Source organism: Mirounga leonina, unplaced genomic scaffold, assembly GCF_011800145.1.
Source record: "Mirounga leonina isolate KUSES-001 unplaced genomic scaffold, KU_Mleo_1.0 Mir_173, whole genome shotgun sequence".
NCBI lineage: Eukaryota > Metazoa > Chordata > Mammalia > Carnivora > Phocidae > Mirounga > Mirounga leonina.
Window position 1 is genome coordinate 51199343 of NW_023270447.1, and position 22546 is coordinate 51221888.

Consider the following 22546-nt stretch of genomic DNA (forward strand, 5'->3'; position numbering starts at 1 on the left):
CCCCCCCCCCCCCCCCCCCCCCCCCCCCCCCCCGCCCCATGGACTCTGGAAAGTAATTTCTGGTTCTGCTCTAGACAGACTGGTTTCGTTCAGCTCAGTCATTTTGATCTGTTCTTAGTGAAAAGGAGAGCAGAAATAGGCTAGATGGCTTTTAGGTCCAAAACCCTTCCTTGACAACATCTCAACTCTGACCTCTGACAGAGGACATTGACCTAGGAAACCAGATAGGTAGCCCTGGGTTCACTATTAACCCAGAGCACGTGTGGGCAAATCACGTCCCTCTCTGTCACATTCACCAATCCTGCGAAATGAGGCCATAGGCCAGGAGATTAAGCATGCTTTCTGCTGTCTCTTTCCACTATAAACTCCCTCCATCTAATTATTCAATGTACAGTTACATCTCCAGGGTATTAAGAGGTGGAAGAGTCAATGTGGACTATCTAGTTAAAACCAATGAGTTCACAGAAAATGGAGGCTCTGGAAATTTCAGCCATTGCCCCAAATCACAGAGTTAGATGGAGGCAGGGGTAGGCCAGAAATCAGGTCTTTTCACTTCGCCACTCAACCTAATACTGCCTCACACAAGCACAGCCCTTCTCATCCCACTTAATTCTGAAACCCTCAGGGGTGCCTGCGTGGCTCAGTCGTTAAGCGTCTGCCTTCGGCTCAGGTCATGGTCTGGGATCCAGCCCCACATCCGGCTCCCTGCTCAGGGGGAAGCCTGCTTCTCCCTCTCCCACTCCCCCTGCTTGTGTTCCCTCTCTCGCTGTGTCTCTCTCTGTCAAATAAATAAGTAAAATCTTAAAAAAAAAAAATCCTGAAACCCTCAGAAGACGTAATCACTACCCATTTCGCAGACGAAGAAACCGAGACCCACAAAGTTTCAAGGCCACGGAGAGTTGGGGTCAGTGCTGGGCGGAGGAACGACGTCCCCTCCTGCCCGTCCTAGGGCCTCACCCTCGAGAAGGCGGCAACGCTGGTGGAAGACGTAGCAGGCCTGATCCTTGTACAGCGGCTGCTCGTGAACCGGGGTCGGGCGGCGGAACTTTGGGTGCGTCCAACCGGGGTCCCAGGGCGGGAAGACCGGCCGCGCCAGCCCGGGCATGAAGTGCATCTTCCCCGCGTACGTGATGGGCTCCAGTCCAGGGATCTCGTACACCCTGTCCAGGGGACGAGGCTCGGGCTTCCGCGTGGAGCGCACGCCCCACTCGTACGCCCCGCGTCTCGGAGCCCTGCAGTCCCCAAAGCCGAGGCGCCCAGGGCGAACCAGTGCCCGCCTCGCGGGCCCCGACGTCAACGCCATACCAACTTGGTTCCCCGCTCAAGACCTCCACCAGGACGCCGCCATGTTCCCGCGCGCAAGGCCTGCTGGAAGCGAAAGGGGCTGGGCGCCAAGGCTCGTTTTATGAGTGGCAGTCACTTCAACCAATCATATTCAAGACGTATTTGCCTTGCCCCACCCCGCCGGCTATTTTCATTTTCTCATAGGTGAGACCCCGCTAGGCACTTCCCGCCTCCCGGGGTGGGGGCGGCACCTGGAGGAACATCGCTCGAGGGGAGGCGCAGGTGTGTAGGTGAGTGGTCTTGATAGATGCTGGGATAGGACCAGGGGTAGAATACCAGTACTTCAAACCTGAATTTAGGGCAACCTTGACCAGTTACAAGCAGCTGAAGCTTGGGCAGGGCACTTCCGTCTGAGCCCCAATGTCCCTCACTGTAAAAATGGGTTAGAAATGCGTAAGTTAGCGTGCCTGCACAGCGCCCGGCCCGTAGTGGATGCACTGAAGTTTCTTGCCTCAAGTCCCACTTCTCACTGCTGCGGAGCCTTGACCGCTGCCCCTCCCCGAGCCCGAGAGTGGCCCTGCCCACCACACCAGCGCTGCATCGACTGCGCGCTCCTTTCCCAGCATCAAGAGAGAGCTAGTTTCCTCCCTTTTCTTCGGTGTTTCCCTTTCTGCCTCCTAGAAGCAAGGCCTGAGCTATGGAGGTGTGCTTTGCTCCTTGCGCCAACACCAGTTTATCAAACGCTTGCAGTGTGTCAGTCGCTGTGGTGAGCATTGGGTTTGCGTTGGTGAATAAAATAGCTATGGAATGTAGAGCGTATGGGCAGAAAGCAAGTAAAGTCAATAAATAAGCAATTGGAATACGCACATGTATTTCCTATTTCTTTTCCCCAGTTGTTTTTCTTTTTAGCACTTAACACTAAATGTCGCGTTTTCCATTTTGATCTTGTCTAATGACTGTCTCTTCCACCAGAATGTAAACTCTATGAGTGCAGGGGGTTTTGCTTCCTCACTGCTCTATCCCTTGCACCTAGAACAGTGCCTAGCACTAGTAAATATATGCTAAATGAATCAATACACAACAGAAATAAATAGAGTACTTGATAGAGAATGAGAAAGGGGAGGTTCAGGGTGGGTCTCTGAGAGGAAGTGACCTTTAAGGAAGGCCTGAAGGGTGGGGAGAGTCATCCCACCAGAGACAACAGCATGTGTCAAGACCTGGCTTAAAGGTAGTGCTTCTTAGACTGAAGAGGTGGAGGATAGGAGGAGGCAGAAATCAGGTCTTTAAAGTTCATGACAGACTTGGCCAACTTCCCTGCCAATTTCCAATATACCAAAGAAAGTAGGGTAATTAAGACACGGAGAAGGTAAGTTTAAGGCAAATACTGATAGGAATAACCCTCATGCTGTCTTGCAATTTACAATTAACAGAGCTTTCCTTTCTCTCACTTATCTTGCAAAAACTTCAGGAGTAAAAAAAGCATAAAGAGGGCTCCAGACTTCCTTCACTCACCATACATACCTGGTCCATAGCACAAAATAAAAATGGGTTGAATTGATAGAACACCATGCTAGGCTGCAAGCTCTATAAAGGTAGAGAGCCCATGTCCTATTTATGTCTTGTGTCCCAGCACCTAATACCGTGCCTGGCTCTCAGACCTTATCTATAAACTGAATGAGCACTCACCATTCACTGGAGCCTTCCACATGCCAGGCTTGTGCTTGGTGGTAGAATACAGAAAGAATAAGACATCATCCTTGCCTTCAAGGGGGTTGCAGCCTGCTAAACCTTCCTGAAGTCATAGAGCTCATGAACAGTAGAACCAAGTTTTCTGAAACCAAAACCTTTCTTGTATAAGAGAAAGATGTATTGCACACAGAGGGACTGCCCTTCTAAAACCAAGTGGTAAAAGGATTTGGACAAGTTCTGATCAGAAGGAGCCTGGGGCACCAGGCAAGGAGACTGGATTCGAGCCAGGAGGCAACTGAGGAGCTGTTAAAGGTTGCTAAGCGGGAGACTGGTGTGATCAGAGCTGGTGGCAGGTGTGCTGATGGATGGTGTCGAGAGAGACTGGAAACATCCTCTGGGACCATGGGAAGCTCCAGTGTAAATGGACATGGGAAGCAGGAAAAGTAGAAAAGGTCTTAAAGGTTAGGAATCATGGGAAGTGATTGGTAACCGAGAAACGGGACCTCTCTGTCTTTTAGGAGTTAGGTGACCTTGGGTAAGTTATTAACGCCCCCCACCCCGACCCCAGTTTTCCCATTTAAAAAATGACATCTCTAGTACCAGCCTCATTATAAAGATTAAATGAAATGCAGCAATTTGATGGGTGACTTACCTGAATGAAAGAAAACAGATACAAGGGGCGCCCGGGTGGCTTAGTTGGTTAAGCATCTGCTTTGGGCTCAGGTCATGATCCCAGGGTCCTGGGATCGAGTCCCGCATCGGGCTCCCTGCTCAGCAGGGAGTCTGCTTCTTCCTCTGTCCCTCACCCCACTCATGCTTGATCTCTCTCTCTCTCTCACAAAAATAAATAAAAAATCTAAAAAAAAAAAACTATTTAAAAAGGAAATGATTCTGTTGACGTAAAGGTAAAAACTGGGCAAAGCTGAACTATAGTGGTTAAGTTTGTATGCAAAGGTGGCAAAACTAAGGAAAAGCAAGGGAGTGGTTATACCAAAGGTCAGGATGATGGTTACTTTGTGGGGGATGGGAGGTGATTAGGAAGGGACACGTATATGGGGCTTTTGGGTCGCTAGCCAGGTTCTTTGTACTTTACTATGTGGTAGTTACAAAGGTGTTCCTTTCTAACATTTTAACTTATTTTTGAGTAGTTTTGATAATTATTAAATTGTACGTAACTGTTGTATTTTATCGCTTAAAATATTTTTAAATTCAGTGAGCTTTTCTATGTGAAGTGCTTAATCCAGCACTCGAAGCACAGGAAGAAGTCAGGAAACTTCAGGCACCAGCTCTGATCGTTGTGCCCTGTCTGCCTGCCTCCCTGCCAGGCAGCAGGTCTCAGGGTTGATTCATCCCTGACCCAGTGCTCACACGGAGTTTGGCACCTGCAGGCCTCAGGGAGAATGGGAGCAATCGAGGTTGACCAGAGTGTAACCCACATGTTTTCCCTCTCTCAGGCCAATGAGGGAGGGCCTGGGCCCAGGGCCTCACGGAGTCAGACCTGTTCTGGGAAGAGCACCAAGTTGTCCCTCCCAAGCTGGTCAAGCCCCACTGATGATGGATGAGAGGGAGGAGGATGCCGATGAGGAAGCCTGGCTGCAGCTTCGGCCAGTGGAGCCCTTGCCCTCCCAATGCTGTGGCAGTGGCTGCTCACCTTGCGTGTTTGACCTCTATCACCGGGAGCTGGCAAGGTGGGAGGCAGCCCGAGCCAGCAAGGACAGGAGCCTGCTCAGTGGGGAGGAGTCCCAGGTGAGGGAGGGCTGCTCCTCAGACAAGAGGAGTCGGGGTGGCAGTGTCAGCCTGGCCCCTGCCCTGCACAGTGACTCTGCACGGGAGAGAGGTCCAGGTTCAAAGCCTGACCCAGAGCTGGGCGTGGGGTCATGCTAGGAGTGAATGAGGTTTGGGCATTTTACAGGAGAGAGATCTGTGAGTCATGACGTTCAGAGAAGGCTTCCTGGAGGAGGTGCAGGTGGGTGGAATGTTAAAGGCAGTGGGCTGAGATTTAGAAGACGTGAATCTGAATTTCTGCTCAGGGTGTGACCTTGGACAAGTAAGCCACTACCACTCAGGCCTCAGTTTCCCCACATGGAAAACAAGGATATTGGATTAGAGCATCTTAAGGTCCCATCAATTTCTAAATTCTGCAGATCTGGATTTTTAGCAGGTTTGAAGGATGAGTAGGTATTTCATACATTGGAGATGAGTGTTCTGGATAAAGGGCACAGCTCGAGCAAATAAAGACTCCCAGATAGGAAGCAGCAGGGTATTCTTGGGAGAACAGAGAAAAGTTTGGCATCTGATGCCTGGGAGAGAAAATGAGGCTTGAGGTTTGTCCACGGGGCCCTGCAGTGTCCAGTCAAGGAGGCTGCACTTTATCCTGGGGCTGAAGGAGCTGCGGAAGGCTTTTGAGCAGGGGGAGATGAGTCTGAAAACCTTGGGCCTTCTTAGATCAGAGCATGAAAGGGAGGTGAGGTGGGACTGCTCTCTATTACAGGGAAAACTTTCCCACAGAGATAGATAGCCTGTCGGGGGTGGGGAGCGAGAAAGGTGCTTGTGGCTGCTTGGGTGCCTGTCGTGCCCCAGGTCCTAGCTGTTGGGTATTTTCCTGTTGCAGAGCTGCCCGTCCAAGCTGAGCCCAGAGACCTTCCTGGCCTTCTGCATCAGTGCCGTGGACAGACTCACCGAGGACACTTACCATGTTCGGTTTGCACTACCCAGGAACTGCCAGTTCAGCCTGCGGCCTGGCCAGCACCTCATCCTACGGTACACTCAGGGAGTGGGAGGCCAAAGATTTGCAGCCCCGCTTTGCCATTTGCTTGCTGTGTGGCCAAGGACAACTTGCTTAGCCTCCCCTAAGCCTCCATTTATCACCTTTAAGATAAACGTAGAGCTACCTCACTCAGAGGATTCTGGGATTGTGTTTTCATAACAACCAACAGCAGCAACAGTAACAGCAAACACTTTCGTGGCATTTTCTCTCCAATGCACAGTTCTGCGTGCTCACACCTAGGAACTCACTGAATCCTCACAAAACCCTGTATGTAGGTACCGTTATTATTCACAAGAGGAAACTGAAGTCAGCGAGGTTCAGTAACTTACCCAAGGTCACACAGTTAGGAAATGGCGGAGCCACGATTTGAAGGCCAGCAATCTGGCTCTAGAGTCTGTGGTATTAATCTAATATTAGTGCCAGTTGAGAGGAAGGACACTTGTCCTCAAGAATAAGGGACTTGCCAAAGATCACACAGTTAATAAGTTCTGCAGCCAGACTTCAAACCCAGACAGCCTGGCTCCCCAGCTACACTCTACCACTCTTCTGAAGGTCCTTCCTCTTCCCAGCCTCCGGCTACCCTCTCCCCCAACCTTAATCCCCTCCCCCTGCACCACCCCCCGCAACCTGCTCAGGGACAAGGCCCTTTGGGAACTGCAGGTGGAGGCATCTGCTAGATGGTTGACTCTGGGTGTGAGGCTCAGCAGAGAGAGATGAGCTCTAGATGTGAGTGTGGGAGTCATCAGCCGGCACCTGGATGCCATTTGGGGGCATATGTGGTATGGAAAGAGGGAAGGACAGAGGACTGAACCCTGGCAACTCCAGCGTTTGTGGTATTGGCAAGAAGGGGAGGAGCCAGAAAGCGGGCAGAGGACGAGGAGAGTGTGTTGCTGCTGGTCACACTGTAGCCACTTGCCTCATGCCAACCGCTGGTGTTGGTGCACAGTGTGCCCAGCCTGTGGCCTGGCTGGCTGTCGTGAAAGCTCACTAATCCGGTGGCTCCAGGGCAAGTCACAGCCCCATGCAACCCTCCATCCATAAGTCGGATGCCCAGCACTCCCTGCCCTTAGCTCCTCTCCTCCACCCTCTCTGCTGCCCCAGCGACATTCCTAACACATGGAGCTAACCACGTCGTTCCCTTCTGGTGAGCCAAGGAGGCTCCCAAGGCTCCAGCTTCCTTTCCCACCGAGTTCTCCTTGCTCCTCCCTCACATTTGCGCCTTGCCCCAGCCTCGTGACCCACTCACCGGTTCCTGGCCTGCTCTGCATTTCCTGCCTCTGAGCTTTTGCCCAGGCTGTGCCCTCTGCCTGGAATTCCTTCCTGTCCTGTCCCCACTTCCACCTGTTGGTGGCCTGCCTCTTTCATACCCAGGAGGGTAGCAAAAGCTCCAGGAGGCCTCCTGAAGCTCCCCGGATGAGAGTGGTCCCTCCGTCTGGAGCATGTCCGTGTTTACCTCTGTGACAGCAGAGGTCACGGTGCTCTTTGCATCCATGCCACGCCACAGGTTGTGTTTATTATTTCCTTGTTTGTCCCCTAAGCACTTCTTGACTATTTCAGTCTAGCTTCCCACTTTTGATGCATTGGGATGGGACCTTTTATTTTTTATTATTTTTTTAAAGGTTTATTTATTTATTTGAGAGAGTGCACATGCGTGACGGGGGGGGGGAGGGGCAGAGGGTGAGAATCTCAAGCAGAGTCCAAATCGCTCATGACCTGAGTGAGCCAGTCATGACCTGAGCCAAAACCAAGAGTTGGACGCTTAACCAACTGAGCCTTCCAGGCGCCTCAGGATGGGGCCTTTTTAATCTTTCTACATGTCCAAGAAGAAAGTTTTGCACACAGTAGGACTCAAAAGAGGAATGCTTGGGTGCTCCTGGGAAGCTCTGAGGTGTTGTGTGAGGAACCCGGCTCTGGAGTCAGAGCTAAGGATGAATTTTAGCTGTATGACCTCTGGCAAGTAACATCCTAAGCCTTGGTTTCCTCATGTGGGTTATTGGGGTTTTTGAGGGGTTTTTGTTTGTTTTTTTTATGATTTTATTTATTTATTTGAGAAAGAGAGAGAGAGAGTGTGCATGCTCCCAAGCTGGGGGAGGGGTAGGGGGAGAGGGAGAAGCGGGATCCCCACTGAACAGGGAGTGGGACTCCATCCCAGGACCCTAGGGTCACAACCCGAGCGGAAGGCAGACACTCAACCAACTGAGCCACCCAGGCGCCCCTGGGTTGTTATTTGTTAAATGAGATAATGTGCACGATATGCTTGCTGCATAGTAGTCATTTAATACAACATGGCTGCTACTATTATTACTTGTGATTATCATCCTGGCCCTATTGTTGATAACATCGTAGAGAGGATTCATGCATGAGGTCAGGCTTTGGACTAGGGCACCTTTGAGGGTCCTTCTAATTCTGACACTCCTGGTACATGGTAGTAAGTGTTTTAATACATGTTAACAGTCTTTATCTTTCTCATTCTGTGGTCAAGAAGAGGTCAGGAAACACCATAGTGATGTCCTAAAAACAGCTGACATCATCAATGGACTCTTTGAAGACTTTCCCATCTGTGATCCCAGTAGAACCACACTACAGGGACACACATTGTTGTTCCCACTTTACAGAGGGGCAACTAAGGGATCAGTGACCTGCCTGGGTCTCACAGCCAGCAGGTGGCAGTGGGGGAGCCCAGCGCCCCTTTCCTCTGCTCCACCTTCAGAGAGGACCACTGGGGACGACCAGGCCCCAGTTCTCACCAGCCTGGCATATTGTTGAATGCCTGGCTGACTGCCTGACCATATACTTCTCTTTCCCAGAGGGAAGGTGGATGGCTTAGAAATTCAGAGAGCCTATACGCCCATCAGCCCTGCCAACGCAGAAGGATACTTTGAAGTTTTAATCAAGGTGAGCTCACCCACGCGGGTGCCCTTAAGATGGTATGGACTGGCCTCCATTTGGCAGCTGGGTCAGGATGGGGTGGTGCCCAGCCATATGGGAAAAGCCAGGGTTCACATGGGAGGAGGCTGGCTTGAGGAAAGAGCAGGGAGAGTAAAGGAAGCCTTCTCCCATCTCCTTCTTTCCCGGGGTAGTAGGGGGGGCTGCCACCTGAGACCCCAACAGACACCAATTTTAGGAAAAGGAGGCTCAGACAGAAAGGTTATGCTGTTCCCTCACGCTTTCGCAGCTATTCATGGGGAGAGAGCCCCGGGCCCCGGGGAAGGGGCAGCCAGGTCGCCTGGTCCCTGCTGTGCACTGGTTGCTGGGCTCCAGAGAGGAGTCAGATACAGTGCCCACCCTTGAACAGGGGGCCAGACCAGGGCAGGGCAGGACGATGGGATAGATGCCGTGACAGGAGGCCCCAACCCAGTCCAGGGCAGCTGGGGTGCAGGGAAGGCAGCAGGCCTTCCTAGCAGAAGCTGAGTTTGAGCTGCGTGTTGAAGTGAAGGAGTGGAGAACCAGGAGGGAAGGGTGGGGACAAAGCTCTCTGTGGCGGGAATAGCATGCACAGTGGCAAAGGAGGCACAGCTGGGAGAGCTGTTAGTTGCTTGTCCCGGAATAGAAGGGGGTGAGCAGGCAGAAGGTGAGGCGTGGAGCACCTTGTGAACGGAACTACCCTGAGCCCATTCTCAGGGAGTAGACAAGGGCCGGGGCATTGGAGCTGGGCCTTGAAGAAGGAATACAAATTGACAGTGGCAGGGAGTGGAATTCCAGGCCTCAGCCTGGACAGATGACCAAAGGCAAGGAGGGGCAAGACAGGGTCTATGGGAGCTGTACCCAGTCTGACGGGCAGGAGGAGGGGTGCTCGTGGGGGCAGCCGAGGTGGGTGGGGTCCTTGGCAGAGATGAGATGAACAAATGGCCTGGGTACAAATCCCCCCCAGCCCCCCCAGGACCCAAGGACTCGGCACTGGATGTATAAGAGGTCTTGAAGATCCAATTATGTGGAAAAAATAATTAGGTTGAAGTACATGAAACTTCTGATACTCTAACATGTTTGACTTACAGAAACAGTGGTTTCATACAGGTCAACCTAATATATAGTCGACATTGTCATTTCCCAAACAGAATTCTAGGGAACACTGATATTTAAGAATAGCTTTCCCATCGTTTATCACCCTTGTAGGATGGGAATTATTATTCTCCTTGCATTGATAAGCAAACTGAGACCCCAGGAGGCCCCAGGCTCCACAGGGAGTAAGAAGTGTGGCCGGTGAGTGAGCCTGGCCTCCTGACTCCAGGCCCCAAGCACTGTCTTGGCTCCTGCCTTCCCTGACTGCTGTCAAAGCCCGAGTGTTTATTCCCTCACACAGAAGCTTGGATGGGGTCCCTTCTCCACGCAACTGTTTGTCTGGGAGATCCCACAAATCCTCTCCAAATGGCCTGCTTCCCCAAGCTGCTTGTCTGGGTGTGTTTCTGTTGAAAGGATAAGCCTGGAGACAGTTCTTCAGGGCAGCTGGAGCTCTCCCAGCTGCAAGGCTGATTTTCTCCTTCGTTTACCGGAAAGCCTCTCTTTAGAGAGATGCTTAATTATCCCTAAGCCGCTGGCTGGGAAGAGCTGGAAATGTCTTTGCAAATTGGGAAGGCAGGCGGGTTTTTTAGGTTTCCCTCCCATGTGGGATGAGAGGGAGGAACTCCCATTTCTCAGGCACCTTCTGGGCACCACGCACTCTTTCCAGCTCTTCATATTCATCATCTCGTTTCAACCTCATAACCTCATAACCATCCTGCAGAGTAGATCATATTATCCCACTTTACAGATAAAGAAACTGAAGCTCAGAGTGATGATGTCACTGCCCCAAGGCCCCTTGGGTAAAGTGATCCCACGCGGGAGAACAGAAGTTCAGTGTCAGCTCTGTTTAACAAGTGTGTATTAAGCAGGCTCCATGTGCGTGCTGGAGACACAAAAGAATCCTTCCTTTCTCCTTGAGTGCTATCTGTGCCACAGGGCCACTCAAGCCACAGCTGGGGCTGGGCCTCCCCCCAAGACTGGGGCCAGAAAACAGGTGTGCTCGGAGACAAGCCTCCAGCAAGTTAGGAGGAGAACTGTAACCTCCCACCCAGACTTCTTGCAGGAGGACTGAGGACTTCCCTTGCTTTATGCATATGGTACCCAACAAAGTCAGAGCTGCTACCAGAGGTAGCTGTGGGTACTTAAAAGCATGTCTGGTGACCAAAGCCCAGTCTCCTTCAAACTTGATTATATTCTCACTCCAGACACCCTTCCAGTCTTATCAGAGCTTCCCCCTCCCCCTCACATTCTTGTGTCTTGGGTTGTCCTACCTTGACCATACCACACTTGATGCCCAGAACCCTCTTTGCCTTCCTGCTCCTATCCCTAGTGAATGCAATCTTCTTTTTTTTTTTAAGATTTTATTTGTTTATCTGTCAGAGTGAGCACACAAGCAGGGGGAGCAGCAGAGGCAGAGGGAGAAGCAGGCTCCCCACTGAGCAAGGAGCCCGATGAGGGACTTGATCCCAGGACCCTGGGATCATGACCTGAGCCGAAGGTAGACACTGAGGTGTCCCTAGTGAATCCAATCTTGCCTAACCTACAAGATCCAGCTCAAATGCCGCCTCCTCCAGGAAGCCATCCTTGATCCTACTCCATTGGAAGTGACTGTACCTCCTCAGGGTTCTTTCAGCATTCTGTCCTTTTCATGGGGTATTAGGTAGTCTCTACCTTGAAGGTATGAGACTTTGATCGTTCCTAGTTTGTGAGCTCCTTGAGGAGAGGTCTTGAACCTGGATTGATTGATTGATTCATTCATTCATTCATTCATTCATTGAGATATTTATAAGTCTTTCCCAAGGTGCAGGCACTGGCTGCCTTCATGGAGCTTAAGGTCTAGCTGTCTTCGCTGCAGCCCCAGCATGGTGCCTGGCCCAGAGTGGGCAGGCCTGCAGGAAATGTGGACTGCCCACCCCCATGAAGGAATCCCCTCCACAACCTTTACTTTTTTCAGCCAGCCAGGGGACAGTGACAGGTAACGCAGAGGTTGCAAATGAGTAGCCTGCAAACTGATTGCAGCACAGAAATATATTTGGTTTGGGCCTACACAGTGTTTTAAAATTTAGAATTAATTTCTGACATTTCAAAGATGGGAGATTTTACATGAAAATTTGGATCTCCTGCCCCTCTTAGAGAATCAGAAGATAGGGCATCATCAGCCCCACAAACTACATCCCAGAATCTGCAAAGCGGCTCCTCCTTTAGAAGGAGCATTCATGTACTCACCAGTTTACCACAGTCCCCACCACCCCCTGTTGTCTCCCTGATACTGAGAGTGAGTGTCAATTGCCATTAATCATCTCGTACCCAGTTTTTTACTCAGTGTGATGTGACGTGCAGGGCCCCTATAGTCGTGTGGGTCTGAGACCTCTGAAGGTAAGGCTGTCGGTGTGTGGTTCTTATCCCAGTCTCACCATTTCCCTTCTGGAGAAGCTTCTGGGCCTCATCTGAACATTGCGAATGACAGTCCCAGCTCTGGGGTGACTAGGACGATGCTCTGAGATAGCACCTGCCAGGTGCTCGGCCTGCCGGCAGGGCTGCACATCAATGGCTGACGTGGTTTGTATTGGCAGCGTGTACGTGTTCCAGTGAGGTCTCCCTGTGTTTGCTCCCAGTGCTACCCGACTGGGCTGATGTCCCGGTACGTCAAGTCCTGGGGCACAGGACACACAGCTTTCTGGCGAGGACCTTTCGGCGATTTCTTCTATAAAGCAAACCAGGTCAGTGCCAGCACACTAGGCTCTCGGGAGACGCCTCCTGCCTGAGCCTCCAGGACCATGGTTTCCATGTGTCATCAGGCTGTAGAATTGCACTGGTGCCATTCCTCCTGAGCCCAAGCCCAATCCCAGGAGCTTCTTTGGGGTTGGACATGGGAGGAGACGGAATGGGCACTAAGAAACAAAACTGCCTGCATATGCTCTAGAACTATCCGGGGTGGCCCATTGCTTAGAAAATCCACACTCACGTACTTGGTACTCAGGACACCTATGCCGTCAGACCCTCTGCTTATCTTTCCACCTTTACATTCTAGCTACAAAACCATGGAGACCACTCTCTTAAATACACTCCATAGCTCTCTGCTCGGGAGCCCACTGCTCCCCAGCCCGAAGGCTCTTCCCCTCATCCTCCTGGCATGTTCATCTCCTTCCCTGATGTGCCTGGGAAGAATTAGCAACTTCTCATCAGTTGGTGCATATCTGGATGGCAGCTTGGCAGTGTGTACCAAGAGTCTTAAGAATCTCCAAATCCTGTGACCCAGTAATTCCGCCCCTGGAAGGCTGTCTTATGGAAAGCATCCAAATGCTGCCTCTTGTGCACATGTTCGTGGAGGCTTTACTTGTAATAGCAGGAAATTGGAGGAAACTGAATATCCAGCCGCAGGGGAACAGTTAAGTGCACTGGGTTACAGGTACTTGATAGAATATTATCCTGGATTTTAAAATTATGTTTATAAATGATGTTATATGCTTATGCTGTAAGCATATAACAAAACTGAATATACAACAGGTTGGGAAACCAAGTTTAAATGCACAGAAAATATATGAAAAGAAAATGCAATGCGGGCGCCTGGGTGTCTCAGTCGTTAAGCGTCTGCCTTCGGCTCAGGTCATGATCCCAGGGTCCTGGGATCGAGTCCCACATTGGGCTCCCTGCCCGGTAGGGAGTCTCCTTCTCCCTCTCCCACTCCCCCTGCTTGTGTTCCTGCTCTCGCTATCTATCTCTCTGTCAAATAAATAAAATCTTAAAAAAAAAAAAAGAAAATGCAATGCAATGTCAGTGGCTCTGGGTGGTAGAATTATGGGTGATTTTTGTTTTCTTCATTATACCTTCCAAGTCATCCACAATGAGCACCTATTACTTTTATAATTAGGAAACAAAGCAAAAGAAAAGCAAATGAAAACGAATGAATCATTCCTTTCTCCCCATTATTTTTGTTTAATATAAAAATAGTTTTATTGGTTTTTTCCTTATTACAAATACGGTACATTTACATTACCAAAAAAAAAAAATCAGATTTAGAGAGGCAAAAGAAGAAATGAAAGCACACGTGTAGGCCATCTACCCAGTGCTCCCAGTGCTACCCGACTGGGCTGATGTCCTGGTACGTCAAGTCCTGGGGCACAGGACACACAGCTTTCTGGTGAGGACCTTTTGGTGACACCAGTCTCACTGCCTTGGCAGAGAACTTTCCAGCTCCCCTTCCACACACAGGTGAGACACCCGTGTACACACCCATGGACATGTGTGTAACAATGCACGCACCCACCACCATACTATTGTTACACTATGAGACACGTGTGTGGTGCTGCGTACCTGGGCCAGGCTCTGATGTTCACACTTGCCAAGCTAAAATTTTATTTTCTCCTCACCACAGCTCTTGGGTCTGCTGCCCCTGCTTTACAGACGTGTAGGGTGTGTAGGTTGTAATACTCTTCAGCAGCGTGCTCCTAATGTCAACCTTGCTTAGGCTTGCATTTTAGCTGAGGGTGTCCCCGTGTCCCCCAGGCCCTTGAGAGCAGGGACCGAATTGTCCCTGTTTCCCCCTGACCTAGAGGGGACACCTGATGCACATTGTCTTGACTGCCCCTTCTGGGTGGGGCCTCCCTGCATCCACAGAACCCCCCGTGCAGAGCCCCTGCATTTCCCATCCCGGGAGGTTGTAGGGCCAGGCAGTGAGGGAGAAGAGATGGCATCTCACACAGAAACATTTGGCTGCTGGGACGGGCTGAGGCGTGGTTCTGCGCAGGGCTGCTCTGGCCCTCTCCCTGGCCCTGTTTTGCTGCTCTGCAGGCGTCTTCATTGTAGATGGATTTTGTGGCTGCCGTGAGGCTGGCGTGTGAGCATCTGTGCGTTCCTTCCAGACATTCGCAGGTCTCCGTGTGGGGCCACACATGGGGCGGACAAGGCCCTGTCCTCCAGAAGCTCACCGTGTGATGGGGGACAGACGCCCACACAAATGGTAGCAATACGGTGTGACCGGTGTCGTGAGGAGGGGGCACAGAGGACTGTGGGGATGCAGAGGAAGGACCCCTCACATGCTATTGGCTCGGGGAAGACTGTCCAGAAGAGACTGCAAGTGGTGGTGGGAGAAAGAGGAGGAGCGCGCACATTGGGGACCAGGAGGCTGGGGACACGCACACAGGACAGGGTGTTGCAGCCAGCAGCAGGGCTCAGTGAGGGAAGGAGTCGAACTGTGTGGAGCACCAGGATTCGCACCAGGCATCTTGATGGCATCTCGTTTAATCCCCACGACAATTCTGAGGCACATTGGGGGAGGGGCTGTTATTTTTTTTACCCATGAGGAAACCAAGGCTCAGAGAAGTAAAAGCACTTGGGCAGATCATATGGCTGAAGATTTAGACCCAGGTCTGCATGACTGCTACTCGAGGAAGTATTTCCTGCAGGCGTGTGACACACATTAGCTGTCAATAAAGCTAGTGGAAACCTGGACTGCATTCTCAGAGGCCTAATCTCTAGAATGAAGGAGGTGGACTACCTTGCTGCGTAGGGCAGGCACTACCCTTTAAAGCACTGACCTTAAAGATCACACCTCTTAAAGAGACCTAGAGCCAGGAGATGGCTTTGTGGATTCAGTGATGGGTTGATGGAATTGGAGCCTCTTGGGGAAGAAATTCACTTTCATTGCATGGTTCTTCTGTGCCAGCACTGTGTTGGGCACTTATGTATAGTATCTCAGTCTGGAGAAGAGCAGGCTCAGGGATCCATGCCAGGGCCCTCAGATCTCTACAGGGCTGCCCTGAGGCAGAGAAGGCAGCCCAGAGGGCAGAGCTGGGATAGGGGTGTTGGACTAGGCTTTGGCGGGAGCAGGTTTCAGTGTGAGGTGGAAGACCTCTCTGGCAAGGGGGGTCAGCCTATAACAGAGCAAACTGCTTTGGGAGGTAGTGGGCTCCCTGTCAAGAGAAGTGTGTTAGCAAAGTCCTGTGGCGATGGACAGGAGAACAACTGAGCCACTTGTAGGATGGGCTACAGCATTTTATGTTCCTGTTCAGCCTCCAGATTCCGTGATTTCTGTGACACAGACCTCACAAGCTGTGGACTTTCACAAGAGGACGTAGAGAGGGGACCTCAGACGGGTGGGACCCCCAGGAAGGGCTGTGCTGTGGGTGGGCTGAGACCTGCCATCTCCCCGTTCTGTTCCCCAGTACGGTGAGCTCCTCATGCTGGCTTCAGGCACTGGCCTGGCCCCCATGGTGCCCATCCTGCAGAGCATAACAGACAATGCAGAGGACGAGACCTTTGTCACCCTGGTCGGCTGCTTTAAGACCTTTGAGGGCATCTATCTGAAGACCTTCCTCCAGGAGCAGGCCCGTTTCTGGAATGTCCGAACCTTCTTTGTCCTCAGCCAGGTGAGCCCAGCGTGCTGACTTCCTTCCCTGGTTGAGACTATGCCGGCCCCTTGCACCCGTCCTGAGGATCTGCTGTGGCCTCCCTGCCCCAGGGGCCACAGTAGGAATCCCTGCTGCCAGTGGGAACTGCCACCCTGTGCCCGCAAGGAAGGCAGGTCCGGTTCCATTTGGTGTGTATGGATGCAGGAACTGACGCTCGAGAGGTGAAGGTGCTGGCCTGTCCGTGCTGCTGGCTGGGGTGAAGCCAGGATTGGAGCTCCCCACCATGCTTTACTGCCTGCCAGTTCCCCCCTGGCCTCACCAGGTATACAGGCTGGGGGCCTGCGTGTGAAGTCAGTGGGCCAGGCCGCAGATGTCCCCAAGGCCGGCATAAGCTCCTTGGGGGCAGTGATCATGTGTCTGGATCACCAAGCACTCCTCGGTGCTTGGCAGGGTGCCAGGCACGGAGTAGACACGCACGCCATCAGTGATTGGTGAGCAAGCGGATCTGGGGTCACCGCATTTATCCGGGCCCCTCCCCCAGCACTTTGTCCCTGCACTGAAGGAAAGCTGCTTCCAGACTCTCCAGGCTGCAGGTACTTGAACTAGAAGCAACCCTGCCCCTCGGACTCCTCCTCCCTGCATGCACTCCGGCCACCCTGCCCGCTCCCTCCCCTCTTCCACAGTCAGGGCCCATCTCGTTCCTTATGCCAAGCCAGGCCCTGAGCTGCCTTCCCCTTGGTCTGCAGCTTTATTTCTCTTCCGTGCGCCCCCAGGGCTGGGCTCCCTGCTGGGGCCTCCCCTCCGGTCTGTGTTGCTCAGGGTCGGCCTCACTGCCCAGTACTTTGAGCACCCTTCTCATCAGTTTCCTCCTTGAGGCAGCTTTAGAGTGTCCCTAAAGACTGGCGTGATCTCCCCCATCATGACTGGGTGGGGGGTGTCAGGAAACTGGGTTTCCCTCCCCAGTACCAGGGGTCTGGGACCCTCAGTGACCAGGTTCTGTGGGCCTCTGATGGGACAGGAGGCTCAGTGGCGTGACCATGAGGAGGGCCATGCTAGGTGAGCATCTGCAGCAGCAGGAAGTGCCGAAGGCCGGGGTACGAGGCAAAGGCTAGTGTGCAGCCCAACTCTTGTGTGCCCGGGGCGGCCCTGTCAGCTCCGCTCCAGGGCCAGCTCAAGGAAGGTGGGAAGAATGGCAGAATCACCCAGCCGTTGACCAGCCTTCCTGTTCCCCGACCGCATGCCAGGTGCCCGGGATAGGGAAATGAAGAGGACCTGCCGCCTGCCCTCCAGGCACTCGCCTTTCTGTGGGGAGACAGCCACAGGGGTGGCTTCACTGAGCACTTTCTCCGTGCCTGGCACTGTTCTAGGCACTCTGTGTGCTAAATCATTTAATCCCACCACAGTCTTAGGTGGCTTGTCCTGCCATCATGCCCGTTTTATAGAGATGGCACAGAGAGATTAAGAACCTTGACTAAGTTGGTGGAGAGTTAGGTGTGAACCCCAGTGGTCCTGCTCCAGACGCCCTGCTTTCACTGCCTGTTGGTATAAGACAGCACAGGGAGAGGTGATACACGGAGGGTGCTGAGGATGCCGGCGGCAAGCAGGGAGGGCTTCACAGAGGAGCTGGCATTGAGCCTGGGCTTGAGGGCAGAGTTAAAGCTGACCAGCAATAAAGGGCCCTCAGCCCTGGCTCAGGGCTTTGATGATGCCAGTGGCCTGGGACTGGGCAGGTGAGTGGGCTGGCTGTCAAAGGCAGGGGCAGGTGAGGGGCCATGGACTGGGAGGTGCCTCCTTGACCTAGGATGCTCCCTGGCCTTCCCCGGGCTGCAGCCACAGCGGCCCCACAGATCTCCCCCTCCAGCCACTCCCTGCCAGTTGGCCCTTCATCTTGCAGCCAAAAGGGCAACACTGACCCCCACCACCACCCTGCTTCCAGCCCTTCCCTGGCTCCGCACCGCTCTCAGGATGACGGCCCAGCCCGCACAGCTGCACCAACATACGTGGGCTCGTCTCCCGGCCCCCCCTCCCAGCGTGTCCCAGCACCTCTGGTCTGCTGGTCACGCTACAAGGGCACCGTGCTCTTCTGGCTGCCAGGCCTGCGTGTGCTGGGGCTGTTCCCCCTTCCAGGAGCACTTTTCCCCACTTGCTCACCGAACACCTACCCACCCCTCACATCTCTCTGCTGGGGTGGGACTCTATCCCGGCAACTTCTCCAGAGCCCCCAGACTGGCATAGGTGTTTCTGCTGTCATAGCCGGGACTCTCCTCCTTGACAGCATCTACCCTGCGGCGCCATCCCTAATTAGGGGTCCCCCACCCCCCCTGGGCAGCAACCAGACCCACCGCATTTCTGGGTGTGCAGTTGGGGGAGGGGGGCTATGCCAACCTGAACTAGCCTGTGGGAACTGGGAGGGGAGGCCGCTGGCCCGCAAGGACCCTTTGGGTGGGTCAGAGCATGGAGGAGGCGTGGGAAGATCCAGATCATCAGAGCGGACCCCCTGTGAGCACTGTAATGGTGTCTTTAGAGGGCCCCTGGCGTCAGATGAGCTCTGCAGCGCGGGCCTCCGAGGCGCTGTGAGTGTGCCCGAGGGGAGGCCTACACCTGTCACAGTGGCTCACAGAAGTCAGGGCCACTCACCTGGGACATGGTGGCAGAGTTTAGACTCCAGCCCCCTCTCTCCTTCGCATCTCTCTGCTTAGCCCCAGAAGCTAAAAGCTTGCCTTCATAGGGTCTGCAGAGGGGATGGTCCTGTTCTGTTTTTGTTTGTTTAGATGCTGGTTGCATGGTGTCTTGTCTCCGTTAGAAATCTCCAGACTACATATACTTACTGATTTGTGTGCTGTTTCTATACATATTGTACTTCAGTGGAACGTTCACTTAAAAAAGAGACGTTCCGCCAAGTAAGCTGGAGGTGGAGCTTTTCTTTTGTAATCCCGAAGATGAAAGCCACCAGCGAAGGCTAGAAGAGCAGAAAGAGAGACGCCTGGGTCACTCGGGCACCGTGAACCCTGGAATCCTACCTCCAGCCTTTTTATGTGAGAAATAGTGCGGCCCCCTCGGTTAAGGCACTGCTGCCTCGGGTCCCCGACACACGCAGCCGGAACGGGACCAGGAGGCTTTTCTGATTCGAGCAGCTGCCACATGCCAGTGCCTAGCACCGTGCCGGGCACAGAGTGGCCCTCAGTCAGTACTTGTTCCGTCAGTAAGGGCATGAACACATGTTACGCTCCCAGGGTGATGGTGGCGGGCAGCCTTACAAAGGTGCTGGGAGACCCCCCCAGTCTTGGGGAGAAAACATCTCCCTGGAGAGACAGGGGCAGTGGCCCCCGAGAGGCAGCGAGGATTGGTGGGGCCTGCCTCCCTGCGCGCCCTAGGATGCACCCCCTCCTCGCTGTGCCTCCCCTGTTGTGGGAGGATACACATCCCCCCGCCCCTGGGCTTGTTATGAGGGTAATCAGAGCCCCGGTGCCAAGAAGTCCCTGGCCTGTGGTAGGGCTAGCTGAAGGTTGCCTTCCCACCCCTCTGCCTCAGTTTCCTCATTCGACAGTGATCTGCGTGAACTCTGAAGACTTCCCAGTAGTAACCCACATGATTTCTCATTGTCTCAGGAGAACTCCCTGGAGAAGCTTCCCTGGAGTTACCGGGAGAAGACCCGCTTTGGCCGCTTGGCCCAGGGCCTGATTGAAGAGCTGGTTGGCTCCTGTCGCAGAAGGCCATTTGCATTGGTCTGTGGCTCAGCCGAGTTTACCAAGGACATGGCCAGGTGCCTGCTATGCGCAGGCCTGGCCAAGGACTCCTACTTCCTCTTCTAGCCCTGGCCTCCCTTCCAAAGCCCAGGCCCGGGTCCTGCCACTGGAACACTGGAAGAAGCACAGACTGGAGTCAGAAGACATGGAGTGCAGGCCTGGCCCCACCGCTCACTGGCCGGGTGACCTTAGGTGAATGTCTTTACCTCTGTGCACCTGCAGTTCTCCCCTACCTCACGAGGTTGCCACCTCCCTCAGGCAGACATCTTGCTGTGTGGAGGGAAGATGGGGCTGCAGGAGCCTCAGGGAGGGGGCGTGGGAGTCCGGGAGGACTCCAGGGAGAAAGCCTGGTCCATGCCAAGCCCCAGGATGAGTAGAAGCCCGCTGGAGGAGGTGCAGGAGGAGCTTCCCAGGTGCCTCAGATTGGAGGGCTTTGGGACTCCCATCCCACCCTGCCCTAGAAATGCCCGTTCTAAAACCTTTCCCTGGAAGCTGCGTGTCCCTGCTGTGGCCTCAGGGCTGGCTCAGCTGCATTGCTTGCGGAGTGTTTAGGGAATGACCATAGGGGTAGCTCAGAGCTCTTTGGAGGAGGAACTTGCCTTATGTACCTCCTGTGCCTCAAGCCTGACACAGCGGTCTCGGGTTCTGCGACCTGATCACATTCTCCGGGCAAGGTGGGCCCTGGACTACCTTTATTTTGTACTGGGTCCAGGCCTTTCCTGCTGCAAACAGCTTCACTCTCAGTCTCCCTTCCCTGGCTCAAGAGCCCAGCCCAGAGTCCTTTCCTGAGCAAAAGAGGTACAGAAACGAGCGCCCCTCGCTCCTCTAGGCAGCCAGCTCAGCCCGCCTTCAGCTCCGGAGCCCTGGTGACGGTTGCTATGGAGATCTAAAGATAGAGCAGGAGTCAGGCGACCTGGGTCCCTCTCCCTGCTCTGCCCACTGAGCCGCTGCTGGTTCCACTCCACCCCCACTGCCCTCCCCACTGCGCCCCTCCATCCTGCGTGGGGCAAGCCCTCCCCTTGGACCCGGCGCTCCGTAATGAATCCTGCTTTCCACCGCCTGGCCTCCACCGTGCTGCCTCAGCTGGGGCTGGCAGCGGGCGGGAATACTAAGCCATGAAATCTCAGAATCAGAGGACCATGGAATCAGAACTTTATGGTCGTGAAATCACAGCCCTCCTCACACCAGAAATTAAAGTTCGGGACTCCAGAAAGCATCCCGTCTATTAGACTCATTGTGCGAACGGGGAAAGCAAGGCCCCGTGAGGCGAAGAGACGTGCCCAAGGTCAAACAGTTTGCCGCAGAGCTGGTATGAGAAGCCAGGTCCCCTGGTGGCGCCTGTATGGAGAGTTGGGTAACCGGTGATTTTCACACCGGGCTCTGTAGGACACTAGGGTTCTGGGCAAGGAAGCAATGAGGGGACAGCCACACGGGGTCTCCAGGCTCCCTGCAACCAGAGCAGTTCTGTGTTCATCCCATTGATATATCAGGGTTTGCAGTCACCTCCATTTGTGAGAGGGTTTTTCTGCATGCAGGGCCCAAAAAGTTGCAGGCACATCTCCAAGCTGGGCCATGTCCAGGAAATAACCCTAGTGGGCATCTGGGGGACAGTGCCAGAGGTTTCACACTCAGACTTAGGGGTGGTAGGGAGTCCCCACGTAAGAAATGAGGGTCTGGGGCGGTTCTTTTGTGTCTTTGTCCCATTTTGTATGTTGGGTGTTTAGACATTAGACACAGCCACTCCGTGATAACCATCAGCCCCTCTTGTCCTAGAATGTGTCACCCTCCCCTTCCCCTCACCTCACAGGGCATCCATACAGTCTGGATACAGTGGGGTCCCTTATCATGGGACAATGGTGAAGACCCAGCCATGCCCTTGATACCAGTATGCCAAAAGGCTCCTATCGTCCAGAGACTGGAAAGCTCCTGCCTTGCAAGATGGTAAGTTAGCCTTAGAAGGGGACCAGTTGGGGTGTGTGAGGATGGACTGTCTGAATTGGAGGCAAGCCTCTGTCGGCTAGCCAGTTCTGCCCATCCCTCCTGATGAAGCCACACCCACTGCATGGCATGGGGGGCGGGGCATGCCGTCAGGGTGATGGCAGGCAAAGGACGCCTGCCTGAGTTTGGCCCCCTCAGTGTTTTGCCTGCAGCACTTCTATGTTCCCCTCGATGGTCTCCCAGCCTCTCCCCTCACGCCCTCCATACTGCCACCAGACCTGGTTTTGCAACTCTGATAAGAACACTTAACATGAGAGAGAGGAGGAGCAAGATGGCAGAGGAGTAGGAGACCTAAATTTTGTCTGGTTCCAGGAATTCAGCTAGATAGGGATTAAACCATTCTGAACGCCTATGGACTCAACAGGAGATCGAAGAAAAGAATAGCAGCAACTCTGAACAGAAAAGCGACCACTTTCTGGAAGGCCTTTGGAGCCTGTGCGTGGTCCAACTCCTATTCATCCTTCAAGTCCCAGCCTAGATGCCTCTTCCTCCAGGAAGCCTTCCCTGACTTTTCCAGGACAGTTTAAGAGCATTTCACCTAGGCTCCCACAACCCCTCTCCATTCTCTAGAAAAAAATTAAACCTCATCACACTTAAAAAAAAGAACACTTAACATGAGAGCTACCCTCCTAACAGAGTTTGTGCACAATACATTATTGTCGACTGGAGGTACAGTGTTGAACAGCAGATCTCCTGCAGATCTGAGCCTGTCA

General features: G+C 53.3%; 2 protein-coding genes across 7 annotated transcripts in view; one reads left to right on the forward strand and one right to left on the reverse strand.

Moving 5' to 3' along the window:
• Positions 1-1385, reverse strand: part of MRPL37 (mitochondrial ribosomal protein L37) — a 14870-nt gene extending 13485 nt beyond the window's left edge. The window contains exon 1 of one of the 2 annotated variants that reach the window (XM_035018476.1): positions 958-1385. In XM_035018476.1, coding sequence (XP_034874367.1) covers positions 958-1303 — 346 coding nt within the window. In that variant the 5' untranslated portion in view covers positions 1304-1385. The remainder of the gene's footprint in view (positions 1-957) is intronic. The other variant, XM_035018475.1, reaches the window with a different exon arrangement.
• A 103-nt stretch (positions 1386-1488) lies between these two features.
• LOC118019379 (NADH-cytochrome b5 reductase-like) lies at positions 1489-21048 on the forward strand. Of its 5 annotated transcripts, XM_035018481.1 has the most exons (8): positions 1490-1574; positions 4428-4719; positions 5585-5733; positions 8548-8635; positions 12313-12459; positions 15904-16107; positions 19698-19844; positions 19884-21048. In XM_035018481.1, the coding sequence occupies exons 2-8, from the start codon at positions 4432-4434 to the stop codon at positions 19899-19901; spliced, it is 1041 nt and encodes a 346-aa protein (XP_034874372.1). In that variant the 5' UTR covers positions 1490-1574; positions 4428-4431; the 3' UTR covers positions 19902-21048. The 5 variants fall into 5 exon arrangements, with proteins under 5 accessions (XP_034874375.1, XP_034874372.1, XP_034874371.1 ...); XM_035018480.1 differs by having other exon boundaries at positions 19698-21048; XM_035018482.1 differs by having other exon boundaries at positions 1493-1574; positions 12355-12459; positions 19698-21048.
• Positions 21049-22546: the final 1498 nt, after the last annotated feature.